Consider the following 15,025-nt stretch of genomic DNA (forward strand, 5'->3'; position numbering starts at 1 on the left):
TAGGTCTTTCTAAAATTCTTCAAGATTTCAGTAGGTCAAGTTTTTATTAAGACCCTTGCGGATCACGGGTTACCTGCTAGTCTTTGAATAAATAAATGGAAAAAAATGTGGCATAAGAAAAAATATCAATGCATTTTTTGAATCCTCTTCATCAATTCTTTGTGTATTCTTTGCTAGACCATTGAGAGTTAAATATCTCTTTCCTTCTTTTTCCCTCTTTCCCATCTGCTGTTCCTATTCTCTTTCAAAAATGCAATAGATTGTCATTAAGCAAATGTTTGTAATTGTATTGATAAATGAAATAAAAAATAATATTTTTGTTTCTGTGTGGAATGTACGGTATTTTCTCTTCTTTATTTAGTTGATTGTAGATTTCGTTTGACCAATAATATACTGATGCTTGGGAACAAATTGTTATGATAAGATCTAACAGTATAATGAAACCAAATTGCTAGTTAATTTATCTTCTATACATTTGTATAGGAGTAAAGGTGTGAATGAGTTTAGCACAGTTTTACTGATAATATTGGTAGGTAAAATAACTGGACTAATATCAATAAATTATAGCGGTTAATTCACATGTCTATTACAATCTCGAACACACAGAAAGCATTATGTGCGATCCAATCGGCTTCTATAAATCTAATATATCAATATTTACTATTTTGAAATATATTATAAACCTTTAGAATCGCAGATCGCTCTCTGAGCGGCCGAGCCCTTATGTAAATATCTTAAGGCTGTGCAAAGGCTAAAAATAAACTTTCTACTCGTGATATTTTTCAAAGATTTTCGATTTGTATATCATCAAGCTATCAAAATGAAAAAGTTTTCTCAGAAAAACATTTTTTCCCGACCATTACTACTTCTTGAGATATGAGCGCTCAAAGTTTAAATTTTTGGGACAGAACATTTCGAATTCAGTAAGAGTTGAATCCATTAGATTTAGAGGATGAATTCTTCACGGTTTTGTTGATTGAATAAAACAAAATTTTTGAGAAAGTTATTCAATTTACCAAAAATAACTCAACTAAAAGCTATTTTTGGTAAAATAAATATTTACAATTTTTTTATTCAATCAACAATACCATGAAGAATTTATCCTCTAAATTTCATGGATTTATCTCTTACCGAATTTGAAATGTTGTCCCAAAAAATTAAACCTAAGGTGCCCATATCTCAAAAAGTAATGATCGGAAAAAAATGTTTCCTGAGAAAACTTTTTCATTTTGATAGTTTGATGTTATACAAATCCAAAAACTTTGAAAAATATCATCAGTAGAAAGTTTATTTTCAGCCTTTGCACAGCCTTATTGAACTTTGACGGAGAAGATCTTTTTCAATTCCAGCATAAAATAATTTCAATATTTTTCTCCCTTAAACTGAATGAGTGGAAGAGATCGAAAAGTATATTTTCAAGTTTACAAAATTTCCTTCATGCGAAGTCACCGGCAATTCAAGTTTCACATTTTTCGTGCGTTCTTGCATTTTATTCAATTTTCAAGTCGAACGTTCCAGAAATGTTTCAAAACATACATAGTATAGGCCGACTATATTGAACAATACATGGAGCATGCTAGTTGTGCTTACCCGTTTTTGGGGAATTGTATGCATTGAAATATAAATGGTTAGTGCACGTAATCAGATTGAAAGAAGCAGTGTGAGCGATATATTGCTTAAATAATATTCCGATTTATAAGAAATAAAATACGGTACATTTTTGGAATAAAGTTATTAAGTCTATGATAACCAACAACAATATTTATAATAGACTACCTAATAATGATAGAACAACAATATTTATAGGTGATTGTATGAATTAAATACAAGGAAATATTTAGCTTCAATAGGCCTACTGTTAATAATTTATCATTGTGCTTCTCGAGCTACCGGTACTTGTTAATTTATATATATAAATTTCAACACAATACACCGATATAATACGAGTATTATTAATTATTCTTCAATTTTGTTTTCCATCACGAACAGCTTATTATTAAATCACTCTTTGCTATTAAAAAGAACGATTAGCAGTCAGAATATTTTACAATAAATTAATTAATCACTCACTGTGACAACGAGATCTTTCGGCAAGTCCTGGTTGTCACAGGTCGTCACAGGTTGTCACAGGTCATCTCGTTGTCACAGATCTATCTTTCGGTAGGTCCGCCATCTTCCTGGTTAACAACCAGGACTTGCCGAAAGATCTCGTTGTCACTGTGAGTGATTAATTCATTTATTGTAAAAAATGCTGACTGCTAGTCGTTCTCTTAAATAGCATAAAGTGATTATTTATTAATTGCAAGTATTATCCTATTTTTTATTAATAGTACTGTATATACGAATATGATGTGAAGATACATCAAAAGGTGCCTACAGATATACGCGCCGCGAACATGAGCAATTCACTTTTAATCAGCTGATTATATCGGTATTTTTAGAGAAACGGTAAGATACAGATATAAAAAGCTTGGCATCAGCTGATTAAAAGTGAATTGCTCATGTTCGCGGCGCGTAAATCTGTACGCACCTTAAAACAGCAAATAGTGCAACTGAACAATATTTAATTTAAAAATATACAGTAGTCACTCATGAACTAAAACATTTTCAAAAATCAATTTTATTAGTCTATGATGCCAATTTTTCTCAAGAATGATAACCAATACTCAACACCACCAATAATAAATAGATTAGGGCACAGTTAAACATTGACTAATATTTATCTGGAAACAAATTTATCAGTTAGTGAATATTCCATATGAATCTAAAACACATTCAAAATTTCATTCTAATTTTGATTACTTTTTCATATAGGAGAATCTGGCTGATCAAAGACTCGCTTTCTTTATTCTTTATTGATTCAAACAATTAATACATCATCAAAATGATAGGGAGAGAAAAAATAAGGTAACCTTGTGCTATTCCTCTCCAAAATTTAGATAAGGTTACACATAGCCCGAAATAGGTTAAGTCTTGTAGTTGTTCACTTGTAGTTTACAACATTTTCAGTTCTTAATTATCTTTTACAAAGTAGATTTGATATGAATTTATCAGCAAGTCTTCAGTTTCAGAGCTGAAATTTTTAGATACAGTGTTGACTAGCTTGATCAAACTCCATTCATTTCTGACAACTCACTTGCTTGAATTTACAAAAGTGGAAAAACTGAGTATTCATTCATTTTCCAATACTTCATACAGTATTATGAGTCTCTCAGTGGTAGAGTAGGAATTTGAAGTGTGTTACAGAAGAAAATTTCGAGATTACAAAATTTAAGTATATGCCGATCAGTAACAATATTCCTGCATTTTCTGATGTGGATCAGCGAAGATATAAGAGTGACTATGAAGTACGAAAGGAGAATAGAATCAGAATTACAATAGATCGATCCACCTGGGCCTACAGTTACTATACAATACTGTTTATAAAACTATACTTATACTATTTATCCTATTATATTAAGCGAGCAATTTCTATAAACCTGTTTATATTTTTCTATTTTTATATCATGTTATCTGTTTATATGGTTATTTATGTTCAACGGATCTCGAAAACGGCTCTAACGATTTTCACGAAATTTGGAATATAGTAGGTTTATGATATCGAAATTCGACTGCACTAGGTCTCATCCCTGGAAAAACTCGCTGAAGGACATGAGAAGGATACTAATTCATCCTTGGAAAAACAGATGATGATTTCGTCGTCTGTCGATAACAGAAGATGCGTGTGCCTGTGTGGGAGATCAGCTGTGTAATCAATTATTAGCTTACCGTATCTCGAGAGAAATCTAGAAATTTTAATTGACTCGATCGAACTACAGTAATCTGATTTGTTGACATGACGAGATGGTATATTATCATAATATTCAAAGTTATTCATTATTTTACAGTTCTAAGTGATTAATGAGTGTTATTTTGTTATTTAATTTGGTATGTAAACAATCTAAATTAGAACTTTTATGTTTTCAAATATTTGGACTGAAAATTTCACCTGAATTCAAGTGTATGGAACATAACCTACTTTTTGGAATATTTATAGTGTATAAATCGAAATTCGGGGAAGAAACGGTTCTGGGCTGTGCCTGTGCCTGTTAGTCCTTCCCCAATCATTTTAAAGAATTGATTTCTGTTTATCAATAAATAAATAACGAGCAAAGCTCGGTGCCTTGAAATTATATAGTTACTGCCCTGTGAGTCTTGTAAGGGTGGGCGTACACCGGTTAGTCAAGACAAGACTAGTCACGTTTAGTCACAATACTTCACATAGTTGCTTATGAAGACATGTCTAATTGAAATGACTAATCGGTGTGAGTTGCGTCATAAGCAGCTATGTGAAGTATTGTGACTAAACGTGACTAGTCCTGTCTTGACTAACCGGTGTGTGTGTCTTGCCTAAGAAAATACAAGCTAATATACTTTAGTAATTTCCTATTCCAATAACCAGCTGACTACTAATATCATAAGTTTGTATATTCTCATGCAACAGGGCTCTGAAGGATTTTTATTATGTTGCGGCCAATTTGGATATGGATGATAGATGGCTCTGGGGCCTGAGAGTAGGTAAAAGTAAGTATAGCTACAGATGAAAATTTATGAGAAATGTATTTATTGAAATGCTAATCGATAAAGAGTGACTATGAAGTACGAAAGGAGAATAGAATCAGAATTACAATAGATCGATCCACCTGGGCCTACAGTTACTATACAATACTGTTTATAAAACTATACTTATACTATTTATCCTATTATATTAAGCGAGCAATTTCTATAAACCTGTTTATATTTTTCTATTTTTATATCATGTTATCTGTTTATATGGTTATTTATGTTCAACGGATCTCGAAAACGGCTCTAACGATTTTCACGAAATTTGGAATATAGTAGGTTTATGATATCGAAATTCGACTGCACTAGGTCTCATCCCTGGAAAAACTCGCTGAAGGACATGAGAAGGATACTAATTCATCCTTGGAAAAACAGATGATGATTTCGTCGTCTGTCGATAACAGAAGATGCGTGTGCCTGTGTGGGAGATCAGCTGTGTAATCAATTATTAGCTTACCGTATCTCGAGAGAAATCTAGAAATTTTAATTGACTCGATCGAACTACAGTAATCTGATTTGTTGACATGACGAGATGGTATATTATCATAATATTCAAAGTTAATCATTATTTTACAGTTCTAAGTGATTAATGAGTGTTATTTTTTTATTTAATTTGGTATGTAAACAATCTAAATTAGAACTTTTATGTTTTCAAATATTTGGACTGAAAATTTCACCTGAATTCAAGTGTATGGAACATAACCTACTTTTTGGAATATTTATAGTGTATAAATCGAAATTCGGGGAAGAAACGGTTCTGGGCTGTGCCTGTGCCTGTTAGTCCTTCCCCAATCATTTTAAAGAATTGATTTCTGTTTATCAATAAATAAATAACGAGCAAAGCTCGGTGCCTTGAAATTATATAGTTACTGCCCTGTGAGTCTTGTAAGGGTGGGCGTACACCGGTTAGTCAAGACAAGACTAGTCACGTTTAGTCACAATACTTCACATAGTTGCTTATGAAGACATGTCTAATTGAAATGACTAATCGGTGTGAGTTGCGTCATAAGCAGCTATGTGAAGTATTGTGACTAAACGTGACTAGTCCTGTCTTGACTAACCGGTGTGTGTGTCTTGCCTAAGAAAATACAAGCTAATATACTTTAGTAATTTCCTATTCCAATAACCAGCTGACTACTAATATCATAAGTTTGTATATTCTCATGCAACAGGGCTCTGAAGGATTTTTATTATGTTGCGGCCAATTTGGATATGGATGATAGATGGCTCTGGGGCCTGAGAGTAGGTAAAAGTAAAGTATAGCTACAGATGAAAATTTATGAGAAATGTATTTATTGAAATGCTAATCGATAAATAGTTATTATAAAACGAAAATCCAAATTTGAATGCTGTAAACCACCCCGAAGACTTCTGTTACAGCAAATATTAATAACAGGGTTAACAGCTGGATGGAAATTCGTTGAGAGCATCTATCCAAAAAGCTGTTGACCCTGTTGTTAATATTTGCTGTAACAGAAGTATTCAGGGTGGTTTACAACATACAACTTTGTATTTTCGTTTAATAATAAGTATAAGTACTATATTGGCCTACGTTAGAAAAATTATCACTAAATTAATAAGAAATGACATATTTTGAGAAAAATCAACTAACCTTCAGCGAAAAATTCATACCTTTCATAACCTTCCTTTTCATACCTTTCATAAAATTCATACCTTCAGAGTAAAATTAATAAAAACTATTAAATTAATATTCGTTATTTCCAAGCATAGATTTAAAAACTTATATAAAAAACTCATAGTAGGCCTACCCTTTACAAAAACTTTAAAATATTTCAACGACTAGTTTTGACCATATTTGAAAGTTTTTATAAAGGGTACTACAAGTTTTTATATTGTTTTTATTAATTTAAATTAAGTAGCCCATATAAGTGAAGTGATTTTTTTGAAGTATAAGTACTATATTGGCCTACGTTAGAAAAATTATTACTTTTTTATAATTATCGAAAAAAATATTTAAAAAATTATCACCCCAGTCTTCGGGGTGGTTTACAACATTCAACTTTGTATATTCGTTTAATAATAAGTATAAGTACTATATTGACCTACGTTAGAAAAATGATCACTAAAGAAATTACATATTTTGAGAGGAATCAACTAACCTTCAGCGAAAATGCCATTTCCAAGACCCTGGTTCGGCTTGACTCCTTTTTTCACCTCCTCAGGTGTCTGGTTCTTGAAGGGCTGGTTGAGCGCCACAATATGCATCGAAAAGCCGAACACAAAAATGGCGAGAACCGCCAAAAACCGGCCCAAGTCCTTCATGAGGTTACCGATAATGATGGCCCAGGGTCCGAACAGGTAATGGAACGACAAAAAGTCCAAAATCTGCACACAGGCCAGTAGAAAAGCTAGCGCAAACATTTGGTTACGCAAATAAAACAGCGTGGGCCAGTAGGGTTTCTCGACAAAATGCCCCAGCAAATGTACAGCCACACCCCCGATACCACTGAGAAGTACCGTTAGTTTAATCCAGCCCAACCCTGTCTTATCGCTGGGGTTTGTTAGCTCAGACAGTAGTAACCCAGACAGCCATACCAACAGCCCCCATTCATACCAGTATAGGATGAATATGGTGGGTCTGACCACAGGGTATATGGGCGTGATACCAGTGAACATAAGTAGGAACATGAGGTATATGTGTGAGGTGAGGTAGGACATGAATTTGATGATGGGGATTTTGTAGTACTTGTGGCCCAGGGATAGAGTGAAGTATACCCAGACGGGTGGACAGAATATGAACGTGATGAAGAGTAGCATTGTTTTCCACGCCGCCCAGCCTAGGCTCCCTTGCCAAAGTTCCTGAAAAAAAATTATAAACCAGTTTTGAATTATACAGTTGGAAAAGAATTATTTATTTATTCATGGAGAATAAATAACATCCAGTTGAAAACAACAGGCATTCGTCCAAAACTGCTTTAAACTTGTTTTAAACTAGTTTTAAAGGCTGTGCAAAGGCTAAAAATAAACTTTCTACTCGTGATATTTTTCAAAGTTTTTCGATTTGTATATCATCAAGCTATCAAAATGAAAAAGTTTTCTCAAGAAAACAATTTTTTTGTGATCATTACTTTTTGAGATATGAGCGACTGAAGTTTGAATTTTTGGGACAGAACATTTGAAATTCGGTACGATATAAATCCATGAGATTTAGAGGATGGATTCTTCATGTTGATCTAGTAAAACAAAAATTTTCAGAAAATATAAATTTTTAGAAAAGTTATTCAATTTACCAAAAATGACTAAACTGAAAGTTATTTTTGGTTATTTCTAGTAAATTTAGTAACTATCTAAAAATTGATATTTCATGAGAAATTTTGTTTTACTAGATCAACAATACCATGAAGAATCTATCCTCTAAATCTCATGAACTTATCTCTTACCGAATTTGAAATGTTTGGTCCCAAAAATTTAAACTTTAGGCGCTCATATCTCAAAAAGTAATGATCAGAAAAAAATGTTTTCCTGAGAAAACTTTTCCATTTTGATAGCTTGATGATATACAAATCGAAAAACGTCGAAAAATATCACGAGTAGAAAGACTATTTTCAGCCTTTGTACAGCCTTAAACCTTGAGTTTCTGTTTGGTTTGAGAATGTGCAACACCAGCACGAAACGATCGTCACCACACCAAAGAATGTGAGTGTTTTTTTCACTCAAAAGTTATTCAAGAATACAATAGTTATAATACCAGTGAAAACAAGATGGATAATAACAACACAGAATATACATATACAAAACTTGAAGAAGGTTCCTCACATGGGCAAAGCCTGTGAGTTAAACCTTAATTTAAAAATAATATTAGCTCAGAGGTTATGAAGAGTTCAAGATTTAATTTACACACAATTTAAAGGCCAAAAAATGTATCGGTATCAACTATAGTAAGGTCCACGTTATCATGGCAGTGTTTAATTAGCAATTGTATATTGCTATCCTTGTCTATCAAAGCGGATAGCGCTATCTCTATTTCGCTTTGCTCTGTTACCAGATGGTCTTTTAACAATGTAGAAATATAATTAATTAACAAAATATTTAATCTTGATTATGAAAATTCAATATGAAATCATTAAAAATTTAATTTGATAAAATATGATTGATTATTTTAAACGAGTATGAACAGTTAATTATTACATCAATAAACCTGTATAAGCTACTGTCTATAGAAGGCATTGCAAGGCAGAGGATCGGCAACATTGTTCTCCTATCTGTATCCACTGCCATTACAACGTGGACGCAGTGGCGTAACGTACACCCCCGCTGCCCCCGTGGCGCCCGGGGGCCCGGGGTAGGGCCCAGATAATATGTAGGCTAATATAGGTTTTCTGAAAAAATAAAATTACCCGGTCTAGGGCCCGAAATGATAATTATATATTGCATACTTTAAAAAGAAAAATTAAATAATCATGGAAGTAACTTTTGTTAAAAAAGCAGAAGTTTTATTGTGGAAAATGACAGGTTTCATTCATTTTGTAAGAAGAAATATGCAATAGAACAATGTTATCAGTCTGGTTATAGAAAGAGTGATTGCAGAACTTGGAGGCTTTTAGGAGACATCAAATCAAAGGTTTTTATAAATTGTTATCTTTATTATTTTAATAATTCATGAATCTTAAGACTAGATACTACTTACGAACTCTAGTTCTAGCTCTAAAGGTTGGATTCTATATTTGTAGCTTAAAACATAATTCTTGACTTGAATTGTAGAATTCAATCGAGAACAAGTTTTATTTTTTCAACTGAGCTATGTAATTCACTCATGAAAAGATGTACGTTCACATTAGAGTTTGATGCTTAGGATTAAGGGAGAAGGGAGCTGGAGAAAGGTGGTACGATTTTAGAAGAGAGGTCCGGATTTTTTTTTGCGGGGGGGGGGGGTCCGGTTTGGAAACGTTACACCACTGCGTGGACCTCACTATAATAGAGCTGAGATTTTGCACAGATATTGCGAATTGAGGCGACCATTCTTCACTTATTATGGGCTCTAGAAGCACACCTACCTGCAAGTACCTTTGCACGACCGTGTGCGAGATGACCTCCTTCTGTTCATTCTCGATGAGGACGTCCAGGAACTCGATGTTCCGGCGGTCAGTGGCGGTCAGGATGCGACCAGCCGTATCCGCCCCGGCGGCCAAAGCTAGCAACTCGGTCGCCATGTTTTCACACAGCTTGCCCGCCGCGATCAAATCTTTCGCGCGTTCTTTTTCCTAATCAAATACAACAATTTTACAAATTTCAATTTTTATTCCAATTCTGATAAAGCACACAGTACATTGATTCATTTATTTACGATACAAATAAAACTGATGTTATATATAACATTGATAGATAAAATAATAAGGTAGCTCTTGTGCTATTTCTCTTCAAATGTGAGGGAAGTTTATCCACAGTGGATATTGACATTATGGCATTAAAAAAGCCTTAAAAGCGCCGCCCATTAAATGACGTCATTGTATCTGAAACCAGCCCGCGGTAGTTCACCAAACAACCGCCACTCTAGCGCTAGCGCTAGCTGGCTACTCTGGGTTCACCATAATATCATCTTCTTCCCCACAGCTCATTACCTCAACATCATCAATATTTCTTTTTTTGCTTGCATCTTCCGTAATGCCTACCTCTTTCTGCTTTCTCCACTCACGCAACCTTTCACCACCCTTATTTTTAGGCTTTTTACGTAACAGGCGTTTTTTGTTCCCCATTATTATAAACTGCACTTAAATTCAAAAAAATAAGAACACACTGCTGAACAATAAAACTAAACTAAGTTTAAACACTGAAGATTCAACAAAGACAAACTATGGGTAATTCAACAAATAGATAAACAAAACAGCTTCAACTTCCTATAATTTTCTTCCAATTGAACAACTATTATTGTAAGGAACTGTAAATCACTTCACTCGTGGACGCAGCAGAAGACTTGAGTGAACAACCAAACATAACCCACAAGAAATATTCAGATTTGACATTATGTGAAATTTGAGTTCCCTCCAAAATGAGAGTGAGCAAGCGACCGAGCGTGCTACTATCTTACGGCAGTCTGCTGAACTACTACGACAAACCAACCGTCACAATCAGTGGTCCTTTCAGACAAGTCATGCATTACTTTTGGAATCTCTCACGTCTACAGTTTACATCGGATCTTGTTGAAAAAAATTGCATTGGATAAAGAATTTAATTGAGCAAGGCATGTGTTTTTTCAAATTTCAAATATTCCTTCCAAAACCCTAGAAAAAAATTTTAAACTCTGAAAAGTTTATTTTTGATTTAATTATAGGAAGTAGTTTTAAAATAAAAAAAGTAACAAATACATGCTTTGAAGAATTTTATTCTGTTTCCAATGATGTATAATACGTTAATTTCCGTCCATAAATAACGACGCTAAACGTTCCAAAAGATAACATTGATCTTATGGGACATTCAATCCAATATGGCGGTAGATGACCCGCACTCTTAATCAAGAAAATCAATAGCATTGATCGATTACCAATATCAAGGTACATGGTTCCTAGTCCATTCACCAGGTAGGCCTATATATTTCTGGAAAAAACTCCGAACTAACTGAATTTTTCTTCAATGATCTGGACTATCTGAACATTTTAAATACAAAATGTTGACCTTGCCCTGAAGCTTTTTATAGTGTCCCAAAAATTTAGAATTTTCACTTTCTTTTCCAGTTTCTTGCAAACTCAGTCAAGACACAGTCCAAGGGTTAGAATAAGAATTTTAAGCCCTAAGGGTTAGGGTTAGAATTTCACATGTACAATCTCTATACAATTTTAGACCAAAATAAACATGGAAACTATAAATTTCAAATTTAGATGGCTCAAATTAACAAATTAATTAGAAATATTTCACTCAATCACCACTTGTAACGATATAACATTGAGCTATTCAAGAAAATTTGGAACCATGGAGAAACACAAACTTCTAAAACTAAAGCTACATCTATAACCACAAAGCCTACACAACATCAATCTCATAAAAAAATTTGTCATTTTTTGGCAGCATTAAAACTCAAAGTTATACCACGTCGGGATACAAAAACTCAAAAAGCGTTTATTCATTTTCATTTAATTGAGAATAGTTATTTGTATATCTAGAGTAAAAAGTACTGTTTTTTCTCCCTGAGGGAAAAGTTTGAAGTCCGAGACAAAGCCGAGGGCAACAATTTTCCTGAGGGAGAAAAAACATTTTTAACTCGTGATGTACACAACATTTTTCCTCCACCTACATTTTTATAAAAATTGCAAATAAAATAATTTAAAAAAAAGTACGTGACCAAACAATGTGTTACAACATAATCTAAAAAGCAAACAGAAACAGCTGGCTTGTAATCACAGTTCTCCGCCGACAGTGCTCTCTGTCGGAAAAAGTTGTAACAACAATGGCCGCCACAACTACAGCTATGATGAAGTTCCCGTTTCAAATTTGATTAGTTAATGAGGGATATTCGTTGGCTGGTATTTTGATAACATGGAATAAAAAAAAATTATACATTTTTTTAGTATAGTGATATGAAGTTTGTAATAATTTTAGCATACAAACATAAATTTCATATATTGATCAAATGTCTGGTTGAGGTATTGAATTTAGTTGGTTTAATGACTACTCTATTTGCTTCCTTATCTGAGCTTAGACCTTCTAACATATTATTTCAAATGTAAGTTTTTAAAATAGAGATGCTTCCCATGTTGTTTAAATGGAGTCACTTTTACGCTCTAGGGAGTTTTCCTGTTTTTTTCTGCCCGAGAGCGAAAAAGTGACACTAGTATTATATTCCAGGGAGTAAAGTAAGCACTTTAGACAGGAGGTGGAGGAAAAACTTATTTGACTTCAGCCTATAGTCAGGTACACGTTATAATGGCAGTGTTTAATTAGCAATGGTATAGCTATCCTTGTCTATCATTTAACAAAGCGGATAGCGCTATCTCTTTCTCGCTTTGCTCTGTTGCCAGATCGTCTTTTAACAATCTTAATTATTATGAAAATTCATTATGAAACTATTGAAAAATATAATTTCTTGCTTAGTGAAATATAATTGATTATTTTAAATGAGAATGAACAGTTAATATTACATCAATAAACCTGTATCAGCTACTGTCTATAGAAGGCATTGACAAGACTGATGATCGTCAACGTTGATCTCCTATCTTTCTCCACTGCCATTATAACGTGGACCTCACTATAGAAAAAAAATCTCAGCAGACTTTGAATTGAACCACTGTGAACAGGATCATATAATATCCTAATAATACAGAGTGATTCTTTAGTCCTGTAACCACTTATTGACCGAGCGAAGTGAGGTCTAAGATTCAAGTCGACGGTTTTGCATTTCTCTTTATTTATGTATTTATATGTTTATATTATGTTCCGCATTTACGGCGAAACGCAGCAATAGATTTTCATGAAATTTGACAGGTATGTTCCTTTTTTAATTTCGCGTCGACGTATATACAAGGTTTTTGGAAATTTTGCATTTCAAGGATAATAAATAAAAAGAAAAGGAGCCTCTTTCATACGCAAATATTAGAGTAAAAATCAGACTATAGAACTATTCATCTTAAATCAGCTGTCTCAATATCTCAATGTAACTTATTGAAAACACAGCTGTTGTGTGGACTATTTATTGCATGCAGTGAGGCATGCAATTGTTAACTTGAAGTAGCACAGTATTTTCTCCCAACTTTTCTCTCCTTCAACTCGGTAAGCTTTTGATGATAGCAGCATAGCTGTTTACATAAAATTATTAGCATTGTCGATACAACAATCCAAACAGCCGTTAGTCGTTTATACACCGATATCTCGCCGACACGACAGGATAGGACAGAATTTACTCTGATGGACAGTATTAGAGGAGACTGTGGTTTATAACTGCGCGAGGTCTACTGTTCACAGAACTACTAGTTAATTAGTTTTTAAAAATACTCTAATCAGGATAATAGCTGTAACTGACCTTATTGGACAAATTGACATAGATATTTGAGAGTTTCGCAGCAACGTCAACGGGCGCCGGAGACACCAGGATGAACTCCGAGATTGGCTTGTCGTTGTACTTTTTGCCAGCTATCATCAGGTTGAACACAAACTGCAACAAATTAGAAAACCTCAGCAAACTGTCTATTTATGCGCTTAGAACTGTTAAGGTGCGTACAGATTCATACACCACGAACACGCGTTATGATTTTCTTCAGATGATGCAATGTTCATTATATCTGTACGGTATCATACTGTTTCTGTACAAATGAAATGAAATGTTTTATTGACAGAAATAGAAAACTTACTACATCTTAGAAATACATAATAAAAGCAATACAAATTTTACAACATGGGAAAATACTATTACAAAATAAAATTGAATGCCAATTGAGTATTTCAATCTCGAGGTACTAGACCTGTTTGAGATGGTGATATAAAAATTTATTACAAAACTAGCGTTGAAGATTAGCTACTGAGACCGTTAGTCGCATATAAAGTGACACATATTAGCCTACATAATGAATGAATAATGAATTTATTGCCAAATACAAGAAATATTTTTACAAACAAAATTAATCATTAAATTACAATAGTTTTTGGCGTGACTGGAGAAAAGCCTTGAGCTCCAGCCACGAGTTCTAAAAATAAGAAAACCATTTTTTAATCTGATAACAGCAGTACAAATGATCTAATTCTGTTGATGGATGATAACAGTATCAATGATTTATCAATTTTAGCTTCGAAGTATATTGTACAATATTATGATTTAAAGTTTATTGGGCTACATGAGAATTCTAAAAAAGGTATTTATATTCTCACATTCCATTACAAATCTCTTGGCATCTCTCAAAAACCTTGATCGTATCTTGCATTACCAAGGGCAGCAAATACATATATAATAAACTGAACATCAGCTAATGAAGAGTAAAATGCACGTAAGTCTGTACCTACCTTAATATTTCATTAGATTTTCTGTTTTACTAATATTATAAGTGGTTCTTATTATTGTTCCTTTCCCAATCATTCATGAGTTGAGAATGATATTGTGATTTTCAATTTATAAAATAAATAAATACATTTTTGATTTGGACTTTCAAATTGATTCTGATAACCCCTAGAAAATCTATGAATTTTTAGCCTAATTGTTTTTATATAAATAAACGTGAGGTCGGTATGTTCTGACATCTATCTACTTAATATTGATTCACTTCCTACTTCATTATTGATCACTTTTCTTATTGATATAAGGAATAACATGAGAAAAGGCCATAAATCTAACAAATAGAATGCACTTGGTTCCTTTCACATAAATACACAATAAAAAATCTCTTTTAAACTAAAAGGAACCAAGCACCAATTTTCTCAATAACTTTTAAAATAAGCACTCATTACCATAACACCAGTTGAATTTAACTAAAGAAAATGTATATCT

General features: G+C 33.3%; 1 protein-coding gene across 2 annotated transcripts in view; it reads right to left on the reverse strand.

The window, feature by feature from the left end:
• The window catches only part of LOC111050880 (serine/threonine-protein phosphatase 6 regulatory ankyrin repeat subunit A), a 187,719-nt gene that overhangs the window by 22,648 nt on the left and 150,046 nt on the right, over positions 1-15,025 (reverse strand). For both annotated transcript variants that reach the window (XM_039429781.1, XM_039429782.1), the window contains exons 21-23: positions 13,571-13,702; positions 9,618-9,824; positions 6,723-7,422 (exon numbers count right to left, since the gene is read on the reverse strand). In XM_039429781.1, the coding sequence (XP_039285715.1) occupies positions 6,723-7,422; positions 9,618-9,824; positions 13,571-13,702 (1,039 nt within the window). The remainder of the gene's footprint in view (positions 1-6,722; positions 7,423-9,617; positions 9,825-13,570; positions 13,703-15,025) is intronic.

Source organism: Nilaparvata lugens, chromosome 5 (assembly GCF_014356525.2).
Source record: "Nilaparvata lugens isolate BPH chromosome 5, ASM1435652v1, whole genome shotgun sequence".
In the NCBI taxonomy this organism is placed as follows: Eukaryota; Metazoa; Arthropoda; class Insecta; order Hemiptera; family Delphacidae; genus Nilaparvata; species Nilaparvata lugens.